This window comes from Hippopotamus amphibius, chromosome 9, assembly GCF_030028045.1.
Source record: "Hippopotamus amphibius kiboko isolate mHipAmp2 chromosome 9, mHipAmp2.hap2, whole genome shotgun sequence".
Classification (NCBI taxonomy): domain Eukaryota; kingdom Metazoa; phylum Chordata; class Mammalia; order Artiodactyla; family Hippopotamidae; genus Hippopotamus; species Hippopotamus amphibius.
Window position 1 is genome coordinate 46,381,211 of NC_080194.1, and position 16,664 is coordinate 46,397,874.

A 16,664-nucleotide genomic window follows, 5' to 3' on the forward strand; every position below is an offset into this window, starting at 1 on the left:
TTTGCAGCAATAGCTCTTATGTACAACTTTTCTCTTAAGCCCTAGGAATTGTTAGATAACTGCTTTTGCTGTCCCTCCCTGTACCACCTTATAAACGTGAACATTTGATTAATGCCATTTGACATATACACACTACCAAATGTAAAACATACAGCTGATGGGAAGCTGCTACAGAGCACAGGGAGATCAGTGTGATGCTTTGTGAAGACCTAAAGGAGTGGGATAGGGAGGGGGTATTTGTATACATATAGCTGATTCACTTTGTTGTACAGCAGAAACTAATACAGTACTGTAAGGCAATTATACTCCAATAAAGATGAAAAAAATTTTTAAATAAAAATAAATAAATGATTTGTTTGGGTTTTATGTTAACTTTCTAATAGAAAATAAGTAGTAACTTTAATTTATTCAGTACATAGTAAGTTCTGAATTATGTATTTTTCATCTTCTTAACAACACAACTAGGTAGGTAAAGTTTATCCTTATTTTGCAAATGAAGAAAATGAGAATCAAAGATCAGAAGTTACTTACCTGAAATATATCACAAGTATATTGCTGAGCCAGCATTGGAACTCAAGACTGTCCTCTTCTAAAGCCCTGCTCCTTTTTCTATTTCATATTACATCATGCCCCTGGGAAGATATATGATGTTATAGTTATTAGAAAAGGAGGAAAAACATGAATAATTTTATAAACACAGTTTTACAAGTGACTCTTTTAAGAAGTATGTCTTGTAAGGTGAAGAGTTACTGTTGGGACAGTAGCGATATATATTTATCTTTGCACCCCACTCTAACTTGAGATATTATTTTTCATCCTAGATCAGATTATTTTTCATTCTTGTTGTTGTTGTTGTTGCTTTGTTTGGCCATACCACACAGCTTGTGGGATCTTAGTTCCCCAACCAGGGATCAAACCCGAGCTTGAGCAGTGAAAGTGTGGAGTCCTAACCACTGGACCACAAGGGAATTCCCTCAACATTCTTAAGTAAAGATTTGCACTGTTGTGATTATCTTTGTACCACACTCTAACTTGTAATATTCTTTTTCATCCTCGATCAGATGTTATCAGCATTCTTAAGTAAGATTTGCACGGTTGTGATCATTAGGCCACAGGGTGCCCAGACATTCAGTTGAACATTATTCTGGGTGTGTTCGTGAGGGGCTTTCTGGATGAGATTAACATTTCAGTAGATAGAATGAGCAAGTTATTGCCCACTCTATTGTAGGTGGGTCTCATCTAATCAATTGAAGACCTGAATAGGACAAAAAAGCTGAATGAGAAGAAAGGTGACCTACCTGACTGCTGGAGCTGGTACATTATCATTTCCTGCCTTTGAACTTGAAGTGAAAAGTTATCTCTTCCTAGGTCTCCAGCCTGCCTGCTTTCAGACTAGAATTTACACCATCTACTCTCCTGGTTTTCAGGCCTTTGGATTCAGACTGAAACTACATCATTGGTGGTTCTGAGACTCTAGCCACAAATCTTTGGACCTGCATAATTTTGTGAGCCAATTATTTATATGTATATACATATATGATATATTTATATACACACATATACATACACAAACACACCACACACACATCACACATAAACCAGTAGTTATATATATACATATATAACAAATAGGCTTATAGCCAAATATATAGCCTGTTGGTTCATTGGTTCTGTTTCTCTAAAGAACTCTGACTAATACAGCTGTTTTCTGCCTTACTTTTCTTCACAACTGCTCCCAAGCCTCTCATTATCTTTCCCCTTCCACGACACCCACTCTCATTCTTAATATGTCTCTCTACAGTTACTCAGAACACTGCTCACAAAATTACTGCAGGTAATGTGTTTTTCCAATACTACTGCGAATTGCATCCTATTAATGGCTCCTGCATGTGCATGCACGCACACTCTTATACAGGCACATTATTCTTCATATAGTACATCAGCTAGTCAGTAACTTTCTGTGATAATGAAAATATTCTGTATTTGTGGTGTACAATACAATAGCCATTAGCCACGTGTATTAGGGTTCTCCAGAGAAACAAAGCCAATTGGGGAGGGAGAGAGAGAGAGAGAGTTACTGTGTGGAGTTGGCATATGTGATTATGGAGGCTGAGCAGTCCTAAGATCTGCGGTCGGAAAGCTGGTCCAGGAAAGCCAATAGTAAAGTTGCAATCCAAGTTTTAGTCTACAGGCAGGATAAGTCTGATATTCCAACTCAAAGGCAGTCTGGCAGAGAGAAAGAATTCTTTCTTACTGGGCCTTTTGTTCTATTCAGGCCTTTAATGGATTCAGTGAGTCCCACTCACATTAAGGAAAGCAATCTACTTTCCTCAGTCTACTGACTCAAATGTTAATCTCACCCCAGAACGCCCTCACAGACGTACCCAGAAATAATTTAGCCAAATATCTGGGTACCCTGTGGCCCAATCAAATTGACGCATAAAAGTAACCATCATATTACATATGGCTACTGATCACTTAAAATATGGCTAGGCCAACCAAAGAACCAAATTTTTAATTTTTATTTAATTTAAGTAATTTAAATGTAAATAGGTATATATGGCTCATGGTTACTGTTTTGGACAACATAGTGGTAGGTTGTCTCAGTCCTAGAATGAAGCTTTGATTGATGCTGTAGGACCATTCAGACTACTTCTCCAGTGTCTAGTTTCCACCTGGGCTTGAAACACCTCCTCTAGGAGAACATAGCCACCATGTAAGAAGTCCAGCTACCCTGAGACTGCCATGCTATGAGGAAGTATTAAGCTAGTCACATGGAGAGAGTACATCAAGAGAGGGAGAGAGCCCCATCTGTTCTAGCCATCCATCCCATTTGAAGGATATGTGAATGAAGAAACCGAATTGGACCTCTAACCCAATCAGGCCTTCAGGTGACTTCAGCCAGAACTGCCACCTGACTCTAACCATTTGAAAGCCCACAAGCAAGAAGCTCCATCTAAACCTGTAGAACCATGAGAGATAATAAATTGTTCTCTTAAAGCCGCTAAATTTTGGGGTGATTTGCATGGCAATAAATAACCAGAACAGAAGTATGCTAAGGAATCAAGATTTCCTATTTCTCTGGCTCCCCTAGAATCCAGTCATCTTTTCTTTGTTTTTCCTACTTTCTTGCTTTTTGTGGTGTGAACTTTTATGGTTAGAACGAAATTTGCAGTTTGGGAAAATCACAGTTATCTAGCCTTCAACTATCTTGGATTTCTGACCTCATATTTAAAAGGCTTTCCTGCTTTCAAATAGGCCAACTTGATCCAATGTTTGCCTTTTTCTTTCTTTCTAAAGGCCATAACCAGTTAATACAATCTAATACTCTGATCTTTTTCAATCAATTGTTTTTTAAATGTCTAATCCCGGAAGACATATACCTGTGCTTCAATATCAACATTTTAACATCTGCTTTGCTACCAGAAGAAAATGAATGGGAGGGGAGAGGGATGTGTTTGGTAGATACTCAAATGATAATTGTTATATAAGCAATACCTCTTACATGTAACAAAACTAGTCATGTATTCAGATCCTATATAAGTTATTTATACAACTTATAAATTGTGATACTTAACACAATTATATAGCCTTGAACTTTATCCCTTAATAATGTACTTTTTATTCCAGTGAGATCAATATTTACAAAAATTTAAAAGGAATTTACTGGTAAATGTCATGAAAATAACTGTTTAGGACAAGATTTACTATTATGATTGTTCTTAGCATTTTTTTGTGATTGACACTAAGAGGGCAAATTTTAAATCTGAAAATTTCTTTAGGACTCTGTTACATGGGTGATTTGTTTCTTTCATTCCAGTTCTAAGAACAGATAGAAGTGACTATGGATAATTCATATCATTTCAATCAACAAGGCTCGTATAATGGAATTCCATCGGAGAAGAAAAACAACTTCCTTGTGTCAGAAGATCATGGACAGAAAATCTTAAGTATACTACAGAATTTTCGAGAACAGAATGTCTTTTATGATTTCAAAATAATCATGAAAGATGAAATAATCCCATGTCATCGTTGTGTGTTAGCAGCATGCAGTGACTTTTTCAGGTACTTTACCTTGTCTATCTAGCCCTCAGATTTTATAATACCACTAATTAAGTTATTTTTTATGGCTGTAACTCAGTTTTCCCCCCACAGAGCATAGAATGGTAATCTTTAATACTTAAAAAAACATAACTAGAACCTAGGTTAACTAATGATTTTTGAGTATGGAAAATATAAGACCTTTTTTTAAAGCTCAGGTCTTTTCAGGCTAGCATTGCGAAGTTCTACGAAACATTAGTCCCTTGAATTGTTCTTGAAAAAAATTGTTTTGATCAGGGGTCAGTTTTATTTGGGGGAATCCCTGCACTGTATAATTTGGAAAAAGAGGAAAGGACAGATTGAGCAAAAATGGAAGCCAAGTTCAAAGAAAATGAGTCTGAGAAGGAAATACATTTCAGTCATGTATTGTATCCCATGGATTGTCCAGGGGAGAGGGACTCTAACACAGAGAATTTCTCTTCTCTTTAGCCAGCATAGTCCTACAGTAGGGAAAAGTGCTTCCAGAACCATTTCTTGTTCTAATTCTGAATATAATTTGGTTCCACCATGTAGATCTTGCTACAAGGAATGTCCTAGTCATGATACTAAGAATCCACTGTAATGAGAGTGGGTTTCTGATTCTTCATGGTTAAGGGTCAGACACATGACCTTATTAGTACTGTGGTAACTGTATCAAGGTAATCCCTGTAAGGCCTATTCATCAGACAAACAAACCTCTCTTGCTGACATCCTGACATTCAGCCCGCCTAGTCATACTGCAATAAACTCAAATCCTGATTTCACTATTTTGCATTATGTTCAGTTTTCGAAGCAATTTTTATTCTAAGTAAGTAGGATTTAAATCTCTAACAAAATGCCTGTTTCTGTAGGGTTTCCTGCTTTGAATTTGGAAGCAGTGGCTTAGTGCTACATCACAGTTTACTGGGGGCAAGGGGTGACTACAACTTATACTAGCCTTTTGCCCAACTAGACTATATGTCTTCATGCATTCTTTTCATTTCTTCTCTCATGTAACCTAAGTTATTCCTGTTCATACTCTACTGGAGCCCTAACTGTTCTTATGCTCTCCTACTCTCAGGTTCCACCAGTTTCTTCCCACCTCCGTTCTAATCCAGTTTTTCTTCCAAGTAACTCTTTTTTGCTCCCTTATCCTTCATATCACCTCTTCATCAGAGGAAGCTATGCAGTATAATGGTTAAGTACTTGGCCTCTTAATGCTCATGCCCTAAATCTAAATCCCAGCTCCACCACTTATTAGACTTGTGACTTTAGGTTAAGTCATGTAACCTCTTCAGGCTTCAGTTTTCTTATCTGTAAAAAATTAAGATAATAAAAATAGGACCTAGCTCATAGAGTCATTATGGGAGTTGAATGAAATAATATATATATAATGATTTGGTCAGTGCCCACTACCTTCAATTAATGTTAGCTCCAATTATTATTATTTCCACACCTAGCCAAAAAAATGGAAATAATTTGGTATGAACAGACAGTCATGTTTCCCTATAAAGTCTTCATGTTAACAGAATAAGAAGTTCACGTAAGGGCTTCCTAGGTGGCGCAGTGGTTGAGAATCTGCCTGCCAATGCAGGGGACACAGGTTCGATCCCTGCTCCAGGAGGATCCCACATGCTGTGGAACCACTAAGCCTTTGCACCACAACTGTTGAGCTTGTGCTTTAGAGCCCGTGAGCCACAACTGTTGAACCCATGTGCTGCAGCTACTGAAGCCCAGGTGCCTAGAGCCCATGCTCTGCAACAAGAGAAGCCACGGCAATGAGGAGCCCACTCACCACAACAAAGAGTAGTCCCCACTCACCGCAACTAAAGAAAGCCTGCGCACAGCAAAAAAAGACCCAACACAGCCAATAAAATAAACAAATAAATAAATTAAAAATAGAAAAAAAGAAGTTCACGTAAGCATTTGAATTGGCAGTCCTCTACTCTTTATGTTGAAGTTATTTATTAATTAAATGTATCATCACATAATATTTGTCCATAGTATTTTGTTTAGCTTACTCCTAGCTTTTTAGGGATCTACTTTCAATTTTTAAATATTATTGTTAAAACAAAGCAATATGTTTTTTAAAATTTACACCTGTTTTGAAGTAAAACAAATGACAGTTTTATAATGACCTAGATCCTTTATTAGTATAGTATTTTACTAAATGAGTATATAGTTCACATAAAAATATGTACAAATGTAGATAGAAAGTCTGTATAATTCACACTCCTTTATGATAAGGCCACTACTTCATAATTTTGTGTTATGATCAAACTCACTGGAGTATTGGGATATAAACTCACAGGAATATTAGGGTATATAAACTAAAAATAGCAGAAAAGTACACAGTGCATGGTAAATGCCCTTTATAATGTTTTTGGAAAATGAAAATTATGATTGAAATGTAAAGTCATTAGAGACAAGATTCAAAAGGAATCACACATATTTTATAACCACTTTATGAGAACGTGGTAAATTTGAAGTAGAGGTTAACTGGATACTTTAAAGATGAGTAGTATGAAGTATAGAAATATACTACATGTGTCTTCTCAGAGGAAATGTGGAAGTTTGTGGTAAATTAGAAATACATACAATTTTAGAAAGCTTTTTTCTTAAAATTATAATAATAACAGCTAATACTTTGCATCAGTTAACTTAGTTTTTCATCTTACAACTCCGTGAAATAGGTACTACTAGTATCCCCATTTTCCAATAAAGAATTTGAAGCACAATTAGGTTGTTACCTTCCCAAGGTTACACAGTTACTAAGTGGTGTAGGCTAGATACCTACCCAGGCAGCCCTGTTCAAGAGGCCATGCTCTTATTATTACCCTAAACTGACTATAGATATCTTAATAATCTAATAGAATTATTGCCACAGGTTACTATTTCTAAGTTGATATACATTATTGAAATGTCCTGCATAATGTGCAACATATATACATTTTTGTAACTATATTCATTCGTTATTGTATTAAGAAATATTGAATACACCTAGTAGAAAGGGGCTTTATCATCCTTTTCCTAGAGAGTATTCTGTATTTGGAAGGCTTCTCATATTTTTCATTTGGACACTAGTGCTTTAGTAGTTTTAGTTACTCTTTAGAGTAAACTTTGATAAAGAAATTTGGTTTTCCCCCAGAGTACTTGGACACCTGGGCACTGTTCACAAAGGTATCCTGGACAATACTGGTGCAAGTACAAACCAGTGTTAAACCAGGACGAAAATCAGATGATCTTTAGTCTTAATGAATGTTCAACGGGCAGTCTTTAGTTCTTCCTTGTAGCTCTTTCTCCTTTAATCTTTATTTGCATTTCTACTGAAAACCATCATAATGGGTTTGTTTACAGAGTAAAAATGAATAACTCTGGATATGAAGTTAATATAAGGTTGGATGGCAATATTGTTCTTACCGAAGCCAATTGTAAAATATATCTTGGTCTCCTGCCTAAACATTTCCAAATAATTTATATTTTTGCTTGAACTGAGCCAAAAAAGTTCCCAGTTCCTTAGAGTCTATCAACTTTACCAGGTGTGGATAAATTAGAACTTATGAAAAACTTTCAAGCTGGTTTAATTACTCAAATCTGGAGACCCATCTCCATCTCTCAATGGCTATGTCTACAAAAAAACTTATCTTTAGCCTTTTTGGCTTGGTGTGGTACACTGTTGTTTAGTTTTGTAAAATCATATTCCCTTTTTCCTAAAGTACTGTATGAAATGTGTTTTTAGATATGTATTTAAGTTTATCTTATTTGGTGAATTTCCCCATACAGATTCATTGGAGACATCTGATATCTCACTGTATTCCATCTTTTACATATTTCACTACTGCCAAATTGAAAATTATTTTGAAGAAGACTTTTAAATCCTAAACCCAGAAGCTTTATATATTTTAAGTAATTTTAGTTATCACCTGCAGAGTTGATACTAAATTAACCCATAAGTTAGAGAGATTTTATCCTAATTTTATGAATAATTTATAAGAAAATCAAGTCAGATACAAAATTTGAATCTTTATATATCCTTTGGATCCATTTCTGTGGCTCAGCTATAATGTATATATTTTGTAATATGGGAGTTATGTGAGATGTATATTTTACAGATAAATAATATGGTCTCTAACTTTTAAAGATACTAAGTTACTTTATTAGGATGCTTTAAAAGTATATTTTATAAATATATTTTACATCCACCTAAGAGTAAAGGAAACCTCTTTAAGGTAATATTGAAAATTATCATGGAATAAAATATTCCTGTTTATTTGTTCTGTGTTCTTCATTTTTGCAGGGCTATGTTTGAAGTAAACATGAAAGAAAGAGATGGTGGAAGTGTTACCATTACTAATTTGTCCTCCAAAGCAGTAAAAGCATTTCTTGATTATGCCTATACTGGAAAAACAAAGATAACAGATGATAATGTGGAAATGTTCTTCCAGTTGTCATCATTTCTTCAAGTTTCTTTCCTATCCAAAGCTTGCAGTGACTTTTTAATAAAAAGTATTAATCTTGTCAATTGTTTACAGTTATTATCAATATCAGATAGCTATGGCTCTGCCCGTTTGTTTGATCATGCTTTATACTTTGTACAACATCACTTTTCTTTATTATTTAAATCCAGTGATTTCTTAGAGATGAATTTTGGAGTACTGCAAAAATGTCTGGAATCAGATGAATTAAATGTTCCTGAAGAAGAAACTGTACTAAAAGTTGTCCTCAGTTGGACTAAACATAACTTAGAATCAAGGCAAAAGCATCTGCCTTATTTGATTAAAAAAGTAAGATTATATCATTTATCTGAGGAGACACTTCAAGATTGTCTACTCAATGAAGAGTGTTTACTCAAAAGCACGAACTGTTTTGACATAATCATGGATGCAATTAAGTGTGTTCAAGGTTCTGGTGGACTTTTCCCAGATGCTCGACCATCTACAACTGAAAAATACATATTTGTTCACAAAACTGAGGAAAATGGAGAAGACCAATATACATTTTGCTATAATATTAAAAGTGACTCATGGAAAATACTGCCACAATCACACCTGATTGATTTGCCGGGATCTAGTCTGTCTAGTTATGGGGAGAAAATATTCTTGACAGGTGGTTGCAAAGGGCCATGTTGTAGAACAGTTCGGCTTCATATTGCAGAGTCATATCATGATGCCACTGATCAAACTTGGTGCTACTGTCCAGTCAAAAATGATTTTTTCCTGGTATCAACTATGAAAACACCAAGAACCATGCATACATCAGTTATGGCTCTCAATAAATTATTTGTCATAGGTGGAAAGACTAAAGGATCTCAGGACATTAAAAGTCTCTTAGATGTTGAATCTTACAACCCTCTTTCCAAAGAATGGATGTCTGTTAGCCCATTGCCCAGGGGCATATACTATCCCGAAGCAAGCACATGCCAAGATGTAATTTATGTTCTTGGATCAGAGGTAGAGATTACAGATGCTTTTAACCCATCACTTGATTGCTTTTTTACATACAATGCTACAACTGATCAGTGGTCTGAACTAGTAGCAGAGTTTGGGCAGTTTTTTCATGCAACACTAATTAAAGCTGTCCCAGTAAACTGCACACTGTATATATGTGACCTTTCAACTTATAAAGTTTATAGTTTTTGTCCAGATACTTGTGTTTGGAAGGGTGAAGGATCTTTTGAATGTGCAGGCTTCAATGCAGGTGCAGTTGGAATTGAAGATAAAATTTATATATTAGGTGGTGATTATGCACCAGATGAAATCACGGATGAAGTGCAGGTCTACCACAGTGGCAGGTCTGAGTGGGAAGAAGTTTCACCAATGCCAAGAGCCTTAACTGAATTTTACTGCCAGGTTATTCAGTTTAATAAATACCGGGACCCATGGTTACCTAATCAGTTCTGAAAGTAGTGTGTGATTAGGCATTCTAGAGCTATTAGAGTTCTAGAAATATGCAGTAAATTTATTAACTGTAATTATTGTTAAAAAGATCTTTAGAACTTAATAAAATAAAATGTACCTTCTGTGAGAGAATTACTATGAATGTATACCGTATTAGAGAATTACTGTGAATGTATACCATATATGAATTAGCAGTTCCCAGATACTTAAAATGCAGAATAAATTTTACTAAAAATTATATTAATTTCATCTTGGAGAATCTAGAATATTAGTATTTTCATATGTAAATAAAACTCAGGCTTAGATGTTTTGATTTTTAAAGTACTTTATCCATAAAACACTAGTTAACAAATCCAACTTCACAGAATTGTACAGTTAAGATGGGAGAAATGTCTTTAGGTAGTAAAAATGATTTATTTACACTCTATGTTATATGAAGTGAAAAGTAAATTAGAGGTAAGAATCCTATCTTGTTACTACAGGTATAAGAGTTGTCAGATTCCTATTTTTTCTGATCATTGGTTAGCTGCTTTTAAGCCCTTTCTTTTCTTTCACCATTTTTTAGTCAGAAAATTTTCTGAAATGAAGGGTGTTTCCCCAGCTTTCTATACTGTACACTAAACACTGTTTAACTCTTTTTATGATTTAGCTCTTCATTAAGAACGTAATGTGCTGTGTTGTAATGCCATAATACCATTGGCAGTTACTGAAATGTCTTAAAATTTGTTGATTCTTTTAGTTTTCAGTGTTAGTTGGTTTCAGTTTCTAGCAGTATGATAACTTATTTTCTGGCTCAAGCTCAGTAAATTAACATTCTTGATTTAATCAATCAGTTCTAAGTTATACCTGACCTAAGCTTATCTTGACATGTAACCCATTTAGTGAAGTTCTTGGATCCTGGGATGGTAGTCCTAAAATACTTTTTCCATATCATTGCTGGTTTCCATTGTAAGTGAGGATGTAGAAATTCTGACTTCCAGATAAATGGACCACTGTTGTTGGCATTTCTTAAACTTTCACTTGTCCAAATTTCAGTTGCAGTAAGAAATTTCAGCATGTAAATTAGTACCGTATCAGTTTTTTGTGATGAGATATACCAGCTGTAAAGTGTTGCATATGTTTACTATGTAAATTATTCATAGTGATTTATTTTCTAAATTTAAAAATATGACTGGGCTTTTGGTATTGATAGTAGTATTTGAAACTTATATCTTATTAGACGTTTAATCATCTTTAACCCAAACAATGAAAGAGTATTAATTATCCTTGTTCTCAGTTAAGATGATTCTGCCTTGTAAGAGGATATGTTTATCACTTTTAAAGATGCAGGTTTTTTAGGTTTTAAGACACCTGATTTATATCTCAGGTAATGTGTAGATTGTATTTCTCTGGAATCAAATGTAGTTTCCCACACACTGTAGTAAATGTTAATCTGTTGTAAATGTACATATTGTTTAGAAGTGGAAATATACTTAAATGAAGGTCCTTTTATTTTACCATATAAATTTATGCAATCATAAATTTCAAATATATTTTTCAAAATAGAATATTAGACTAAATTATGATGCAATTCCAAAATCAGGGATTGTCCGTAATCAGATGACAGTTGCATAAAAAGTATTCTGTAGAGTTGGTGGCTTCCATCCTACCTACCTACCTTAGTTAGCTCTGCCCTTTTCTCTGTGTGTGTATGTGTGTGTGTGTGTGTTTTGTGTGTGTAAGAAAAAAAATTCAGTGGAGGCTTTCTTTTATGTGTTATGTGGCACTTTGGAAACAGTTATTTGAGAAAGACCATAACACAGTGGGTGACTAAATTGTTAATTTAAGCTTATATAAACAAATATTTCCAGAAAGGAGAAACTAAAGCAAAATAGAATCCCTTCTTGATCTTGTTTCATTATTATATCTGGATTTCTACCATTCTTCTTATTGGCCATTGATTTCTAATGTTGCTAGAAATATCCTTGTTATCAAGGCCTAGGTGGCTCCCTCTGCATTTGATTTAATACACTTTCTAATGCACAAGGCTTTCTGCCTTAGTTTCTACAATTGCTGCAGGTTACTTGTTAATCATTTTCATTTATTGCCATCCCTTTATATCTGTACCTGAGTGCTCTTCATCATTTACAACTACAAGAAAAGTAGTCTGTCTAGTCATAAAACCCCAAACTCCTCCTTTACTTACTGTTCTTTTTCCTTGGACCCACAGCAGTCTGTGCTGGGCTTGACTCTGTTAATAATTGATGATGTTCTCTCTAATTTTGCATCATCTGGTAAAGGTAGCACTTTCATTTGATCTGTCAAATGGTTATTGAAAAATGGTTCTGGGTGTTCAAAATCCTCAAGGAACCCAATCACATACACACATGGTCAGTGACTGATATCTTTCTGTTCTTGCCAATCACTTTGGCTTCACTAAGAACCATATATATTATTCTGGCCTCACCCTCCATTCTGGACTTCTGACATGCAAGTCTCAGTGATCTCTCAGGTCTATTCTCAGTACCCAGAAGGAGCCGCTTTTCCTGTCTGTAAGGTTAGAAAATAATATCCCTTTGTCTATGATTTCTTCCCATAGTCTTTTTTTTTTTCTTTAAAGTTGTCTTCCCTTTCATTATCACCCTTCAGCCAATGCTGCAGTGTAAGAGACAAAATAATTATGCTTATTATCCAGATTGCTTTCATTCTTGTGGAAAAAATCTAACATTTCTAAATCCTTTATCATTTGTCTTGACCCACTGCATTTGGATTATGCATGCAAAAAATTTCTAATATTGTAATGTCCTCTAAAATTAAAAGTAGGTGTGTGTCACTATTAAATATAAAAGTTAAATTCAACATTTATATGAAATCAAAGTTAATGAACATTTTTAGGGCAGTCTTAAAACTTGATTTACAGTGTGGAGCACCTTTTCTTCATCTATTGCCTGTGAGACTAAGCAGTATGAAGAATATTTGCATAATCAAAATTAACTGCATTCCCATAACAGTCAGCTCTCCTTTGGGGAAGGAAAGAGGTCTTTATATGTTACCCTTGAAGGCTAGAATGTTATCTGAGAGCAACTACATCCTGCAACATGATTCCATTTTTCCCAGATACCAAGAAGAGCAGTTGGATACATGTTCAGGGTACCTAGCTCAAGGCAAATGATTTGAAAATCAGAGTCAAGTGTAGAGGGAGACATCTGTTTACCTTTTGAGATTTGGAAGCAACAAATATAATGATTAAATACATTGTTGAATATGTGGTGTTACTTTTAGATCATCATTCTCAGTTTAATTGGATTCAATGTTTGGAAACACGTATATTTACAATTGAATGTATAAGACTCAAAAAAGTCTCCCAGTAGACATCTCTTGAGGGTAACCTAAAACCAAAGATTGAAATTTATAAGGAAGCAGATTTCTGTTCAACATAAATTTTACTCCACTTTATAAAGCCATATTTAGAATAAGACTGTTATCAAAGACTGTGGCATATGGCAGATAGATGATTAGCCCAAATAAATTCCTACAGAAGAATACACAACCAAAGATTCCTACATTCTGTTTACATATTTTGATCTTAATAGTTTCTGACTTCTGACTAATTGCTTCCTCCTTCAGTTTATTTGGATTTTAGGCATTCTGAGTAACTTGATTTCAGTGATTCTGCATATTCAAGAATTCAGTAAGACGAGTCATAAAATTACATCATTTTAGGAGCATTCTTGTTGAAATAAATTTGTTCTCTTTTTTTAAAATCACTCAGGAAAAAGTCTGTAAAGGGTGCTGACATTTATGGTGAGCTGCTAATAGGAATTTTTCCTTCAGTCTACCATAAGTGCACATTTGTTTTATAGTGAATAGGAACTGAAAGACCAGTACCTAAATTTTCTCCTGAATTATTGTTCTTATTTCACTGCACATGTAGCTATATAGCTGAATGTAGTGATTCTATTTAAAGATTATGTGATTTGAAAGAATATATCTTAAAAATCTATGTGTTTATCAATAAATTATATTTGTTGGGACTATGATGCTTAATCAAATTTAATCTACAAATAGGGAATTTAATTACAGCATGATATTACACACTAATCAAAAGGTAACTTTTCTAAATCATAGTCATATTCAAACTTGAAAATAACCTTAGAATGTAATACAGCTTCCGACCTTGTATAGAAAGCCCCTCTAAATTCTAAAATACCCTTGACAGATGATTTTTTTTTTCAAAATCTAATTCAGTTCTTTCAGGGTAAAGAGCTCACTACCTCCATTTTTGAACAGTTCTATTAGAAAGTTCTTCCTAACATTGAAAGAGACTCTGCCTCCCTGTGATAACTTTCAGTCCTTGGTCCTAGGTTGCTGTCTCCATAAGTATTGGAAACAGCATTTCTTCCATTCCTCTAAAATCAAGTCCTCACTTTCCTTCTTGTTCAAATGCTTAGCACTTTAAAACTTGCCACAATGGCCTGGATTACATGCCCTCTTGTTCAGTTGCCTCAGAGAATCTGTCTTAGCTCTGCTGCTTTTTTTTGGTAGGTTGAGCATGACAAGCATTGCAGAATGTCTTGGTAATGCAGGCATCTCATTCCCTTAACCAGTTCTCTAGCTCCTATAAATCCAACATGGGCTAGAGTCTTGCTGTATCTCTCTCCTTGTACCCCCTATCAACATAATCACAAATATGTATTTTCTGGGAATGGAATTCTAAAACAACATTTTAATGTCTTTTTTTTTAATGTCTTTTGATCATTCGTCATTGGATGTGGTTTTCAGAATTTTAAAAACACTTCTAAAAGAGACCCTAAAAAGTATACAAAAAATAGAAACCAAAGCAGTCACATTCTTGGTAGTTAATGAGAAGATAGTTTGCTCACAAATCAATAAAGACCAGCCTTAGGCAATAACCTAAGTTTGGAGATTCATCTGTGCTGTTTGTTCAGTTGGATAGAGCGTGATAATTCCATAAAACAATGCCATCATTAAATAACTATAGGTCAGGTAGCTTTATTCGTCTCATTAAATTTGACAACATTCTCAATCATAACTAACTAGCTCAACAAATTATGCTATTGATTCCAAGGGTAACAAGGTTGCTGAAATAACTCAGAGTACAGTTCTCTGAGTATAACATTGTGGTGTAAATATTTCTTTATATATCTGTCATTTAATTAGAAACCCTTAGGAATAGGACATATATTTATCATTTCTGGACCTAGCAATTAGCACAGTGCTTGCATATAATAAGGCATCTAATAAACTAACATTCTGTTAAGCCAATAAATGAAGCAAAATTTATTGTAGTTATATTGTTACTGAATGGGTTAGATATAACTGTACATTTTGCAATTTTCATGTACAAAAGAAAAATTGATTTACATTACGATTACGTTTAAGAATGCTACATATTGTACTTTAGTTATCTATTAATGTATGTGTTAATTCTTTTTGTAATGTTTGATATTTCTCATGTTCAAAGTCTGGGCTAGGTAATTTATACAACTTTTTGTTAATATATGTTGTATATTAGTTTTTGTTAGTATATGGAAAAGTTAATAATGAAGTATTTTTTATTTGAGAGTGCAGTTGCATTACACAGTGCATTGCCCACATTTGGAGAACATGTATAGTTGGTTGTATAGTTGTATAATATATGTATATTTAGTTCTTGAAAATGAAATTATATTTTCAAAGTAATTTATTCACTTAGTTTTTTAGTGCTTGAGATTATTTGTTCTTGGACTTTAATTATAATATTTAATTCTGTTTCCTTTCAAATGCAATAATAGATAAAACAATGACTGAAAATTTCATTAGTAAATATACAACCCCCATTTCTCCTACAAGAGCATAATAGCTTTAGTGACTTTTTTCCCACTTGGAAAGACGTGCTCAAATCTTTTTGCATTGCATACATAAGTGATTGACTTCATTTCCTATTAGTAGAATATGGGCTTTTGCCGTATGCTGTGAGAAATAAAATAAGCATTTTTGCAGGTCCATGTTAACCATATTAACATGTAGTAAAATATTTCAATTAAAAACATTTCAATAATAAAATAATTATTGTATTAAAGTGTATCTCAGAAAAGAATATATATTCTGTTTGTATTTATTGTTATTAGAAATAAAAAAGTAGAAAAAGGTGGATGCTAAAGCTCTCATTTTCTTGCCACCCCCTTCCCCAGATGCCCTGAGTGGCTCTGATGAGTCTCAGAATTCCTGAGAGAGTGGTGGTGGTGGTGGGGTTACTGGCAGAAGGGGCTCTGTAGCTGTGATGACATGTCCAGCAACACGAACTTCAAGGTGAACATCCTAGTCTGAGCAAATAGAATATAGCTAGATTTCAAATGAGTCATAGGTGAGGAGAGACCATGAGGCTCTGACTGAGCTAAGAAAGAACAGGCCAGATGTCCATGAGCCACAAATGAAAGCAGTAGAAGCTAGCTGAACGTACAGGATCAGACATTGTCCAACCCTGCTTCACTGGACACCAGCCATACAAGAATCCTCCAGCTGCCAGGGTATAAGCTTCCTTCCTACCTCATGTGTCCAAATGCTTGTGGGGGGAGCTAGTGAACGGCTCCAGCATCTAAGAGACTAAGCCATACCATAAAAGGACTTTTTAAATGTTTACATTGGACACTTGCTCCCTTAATTTCAGTTCCTGTAATTTTTCCTCATTCTGGACAGGCCCGTTTGCTATCATGTTTCTGGTTTTCC

The 16,664-nt window shown here is 34.6% G+C and overlaps 1 protein-coding gene across 7 annotated transcripts in view; it reads left to right on the top strand.

Moving 5' to 3' along the window:
• KBTBD3 (kelch repeat and BTB domain containing 3) overlaps positions 1–16,022 on the top strand; it is a 39,259-nt gene extending 23,237 nt beyond the window's left edge. For 2 of the 7 annotated variants that reach the window (XM_057748506.1, XM_057748508.1), the window contains 3 exons: positions 1,369–1,505; positions 3,821–4,065; positions 8,357–16,022. In XM_057748506.1, coding sequence (XP_057604489.1) covers positions 3,845–4,065; positions 8,357–9,959 — 1,824 coding nt within the window. In that variant the 5' untranslated portion in view covers positions 1,369–1,505; positions 3,821–3,844 and the 3' untranslated portion in view covers positions 9,960–16,022. Of the gene's footprint in view, positions 1–1,228; positions 1,315–1,368; positions 1,506–3,820; positions 4,066–8,356 lie in introns of all 7 variants that reach the window. The other 5 variants (XM_057748509.1, XM_057748512.1, XM_057748513.1 and 2 more) reach the window with 3 other exon arrangements.
• The last annotated feature ends 642 nt before the right edge of the window (positions 16,023–16,664 follow it).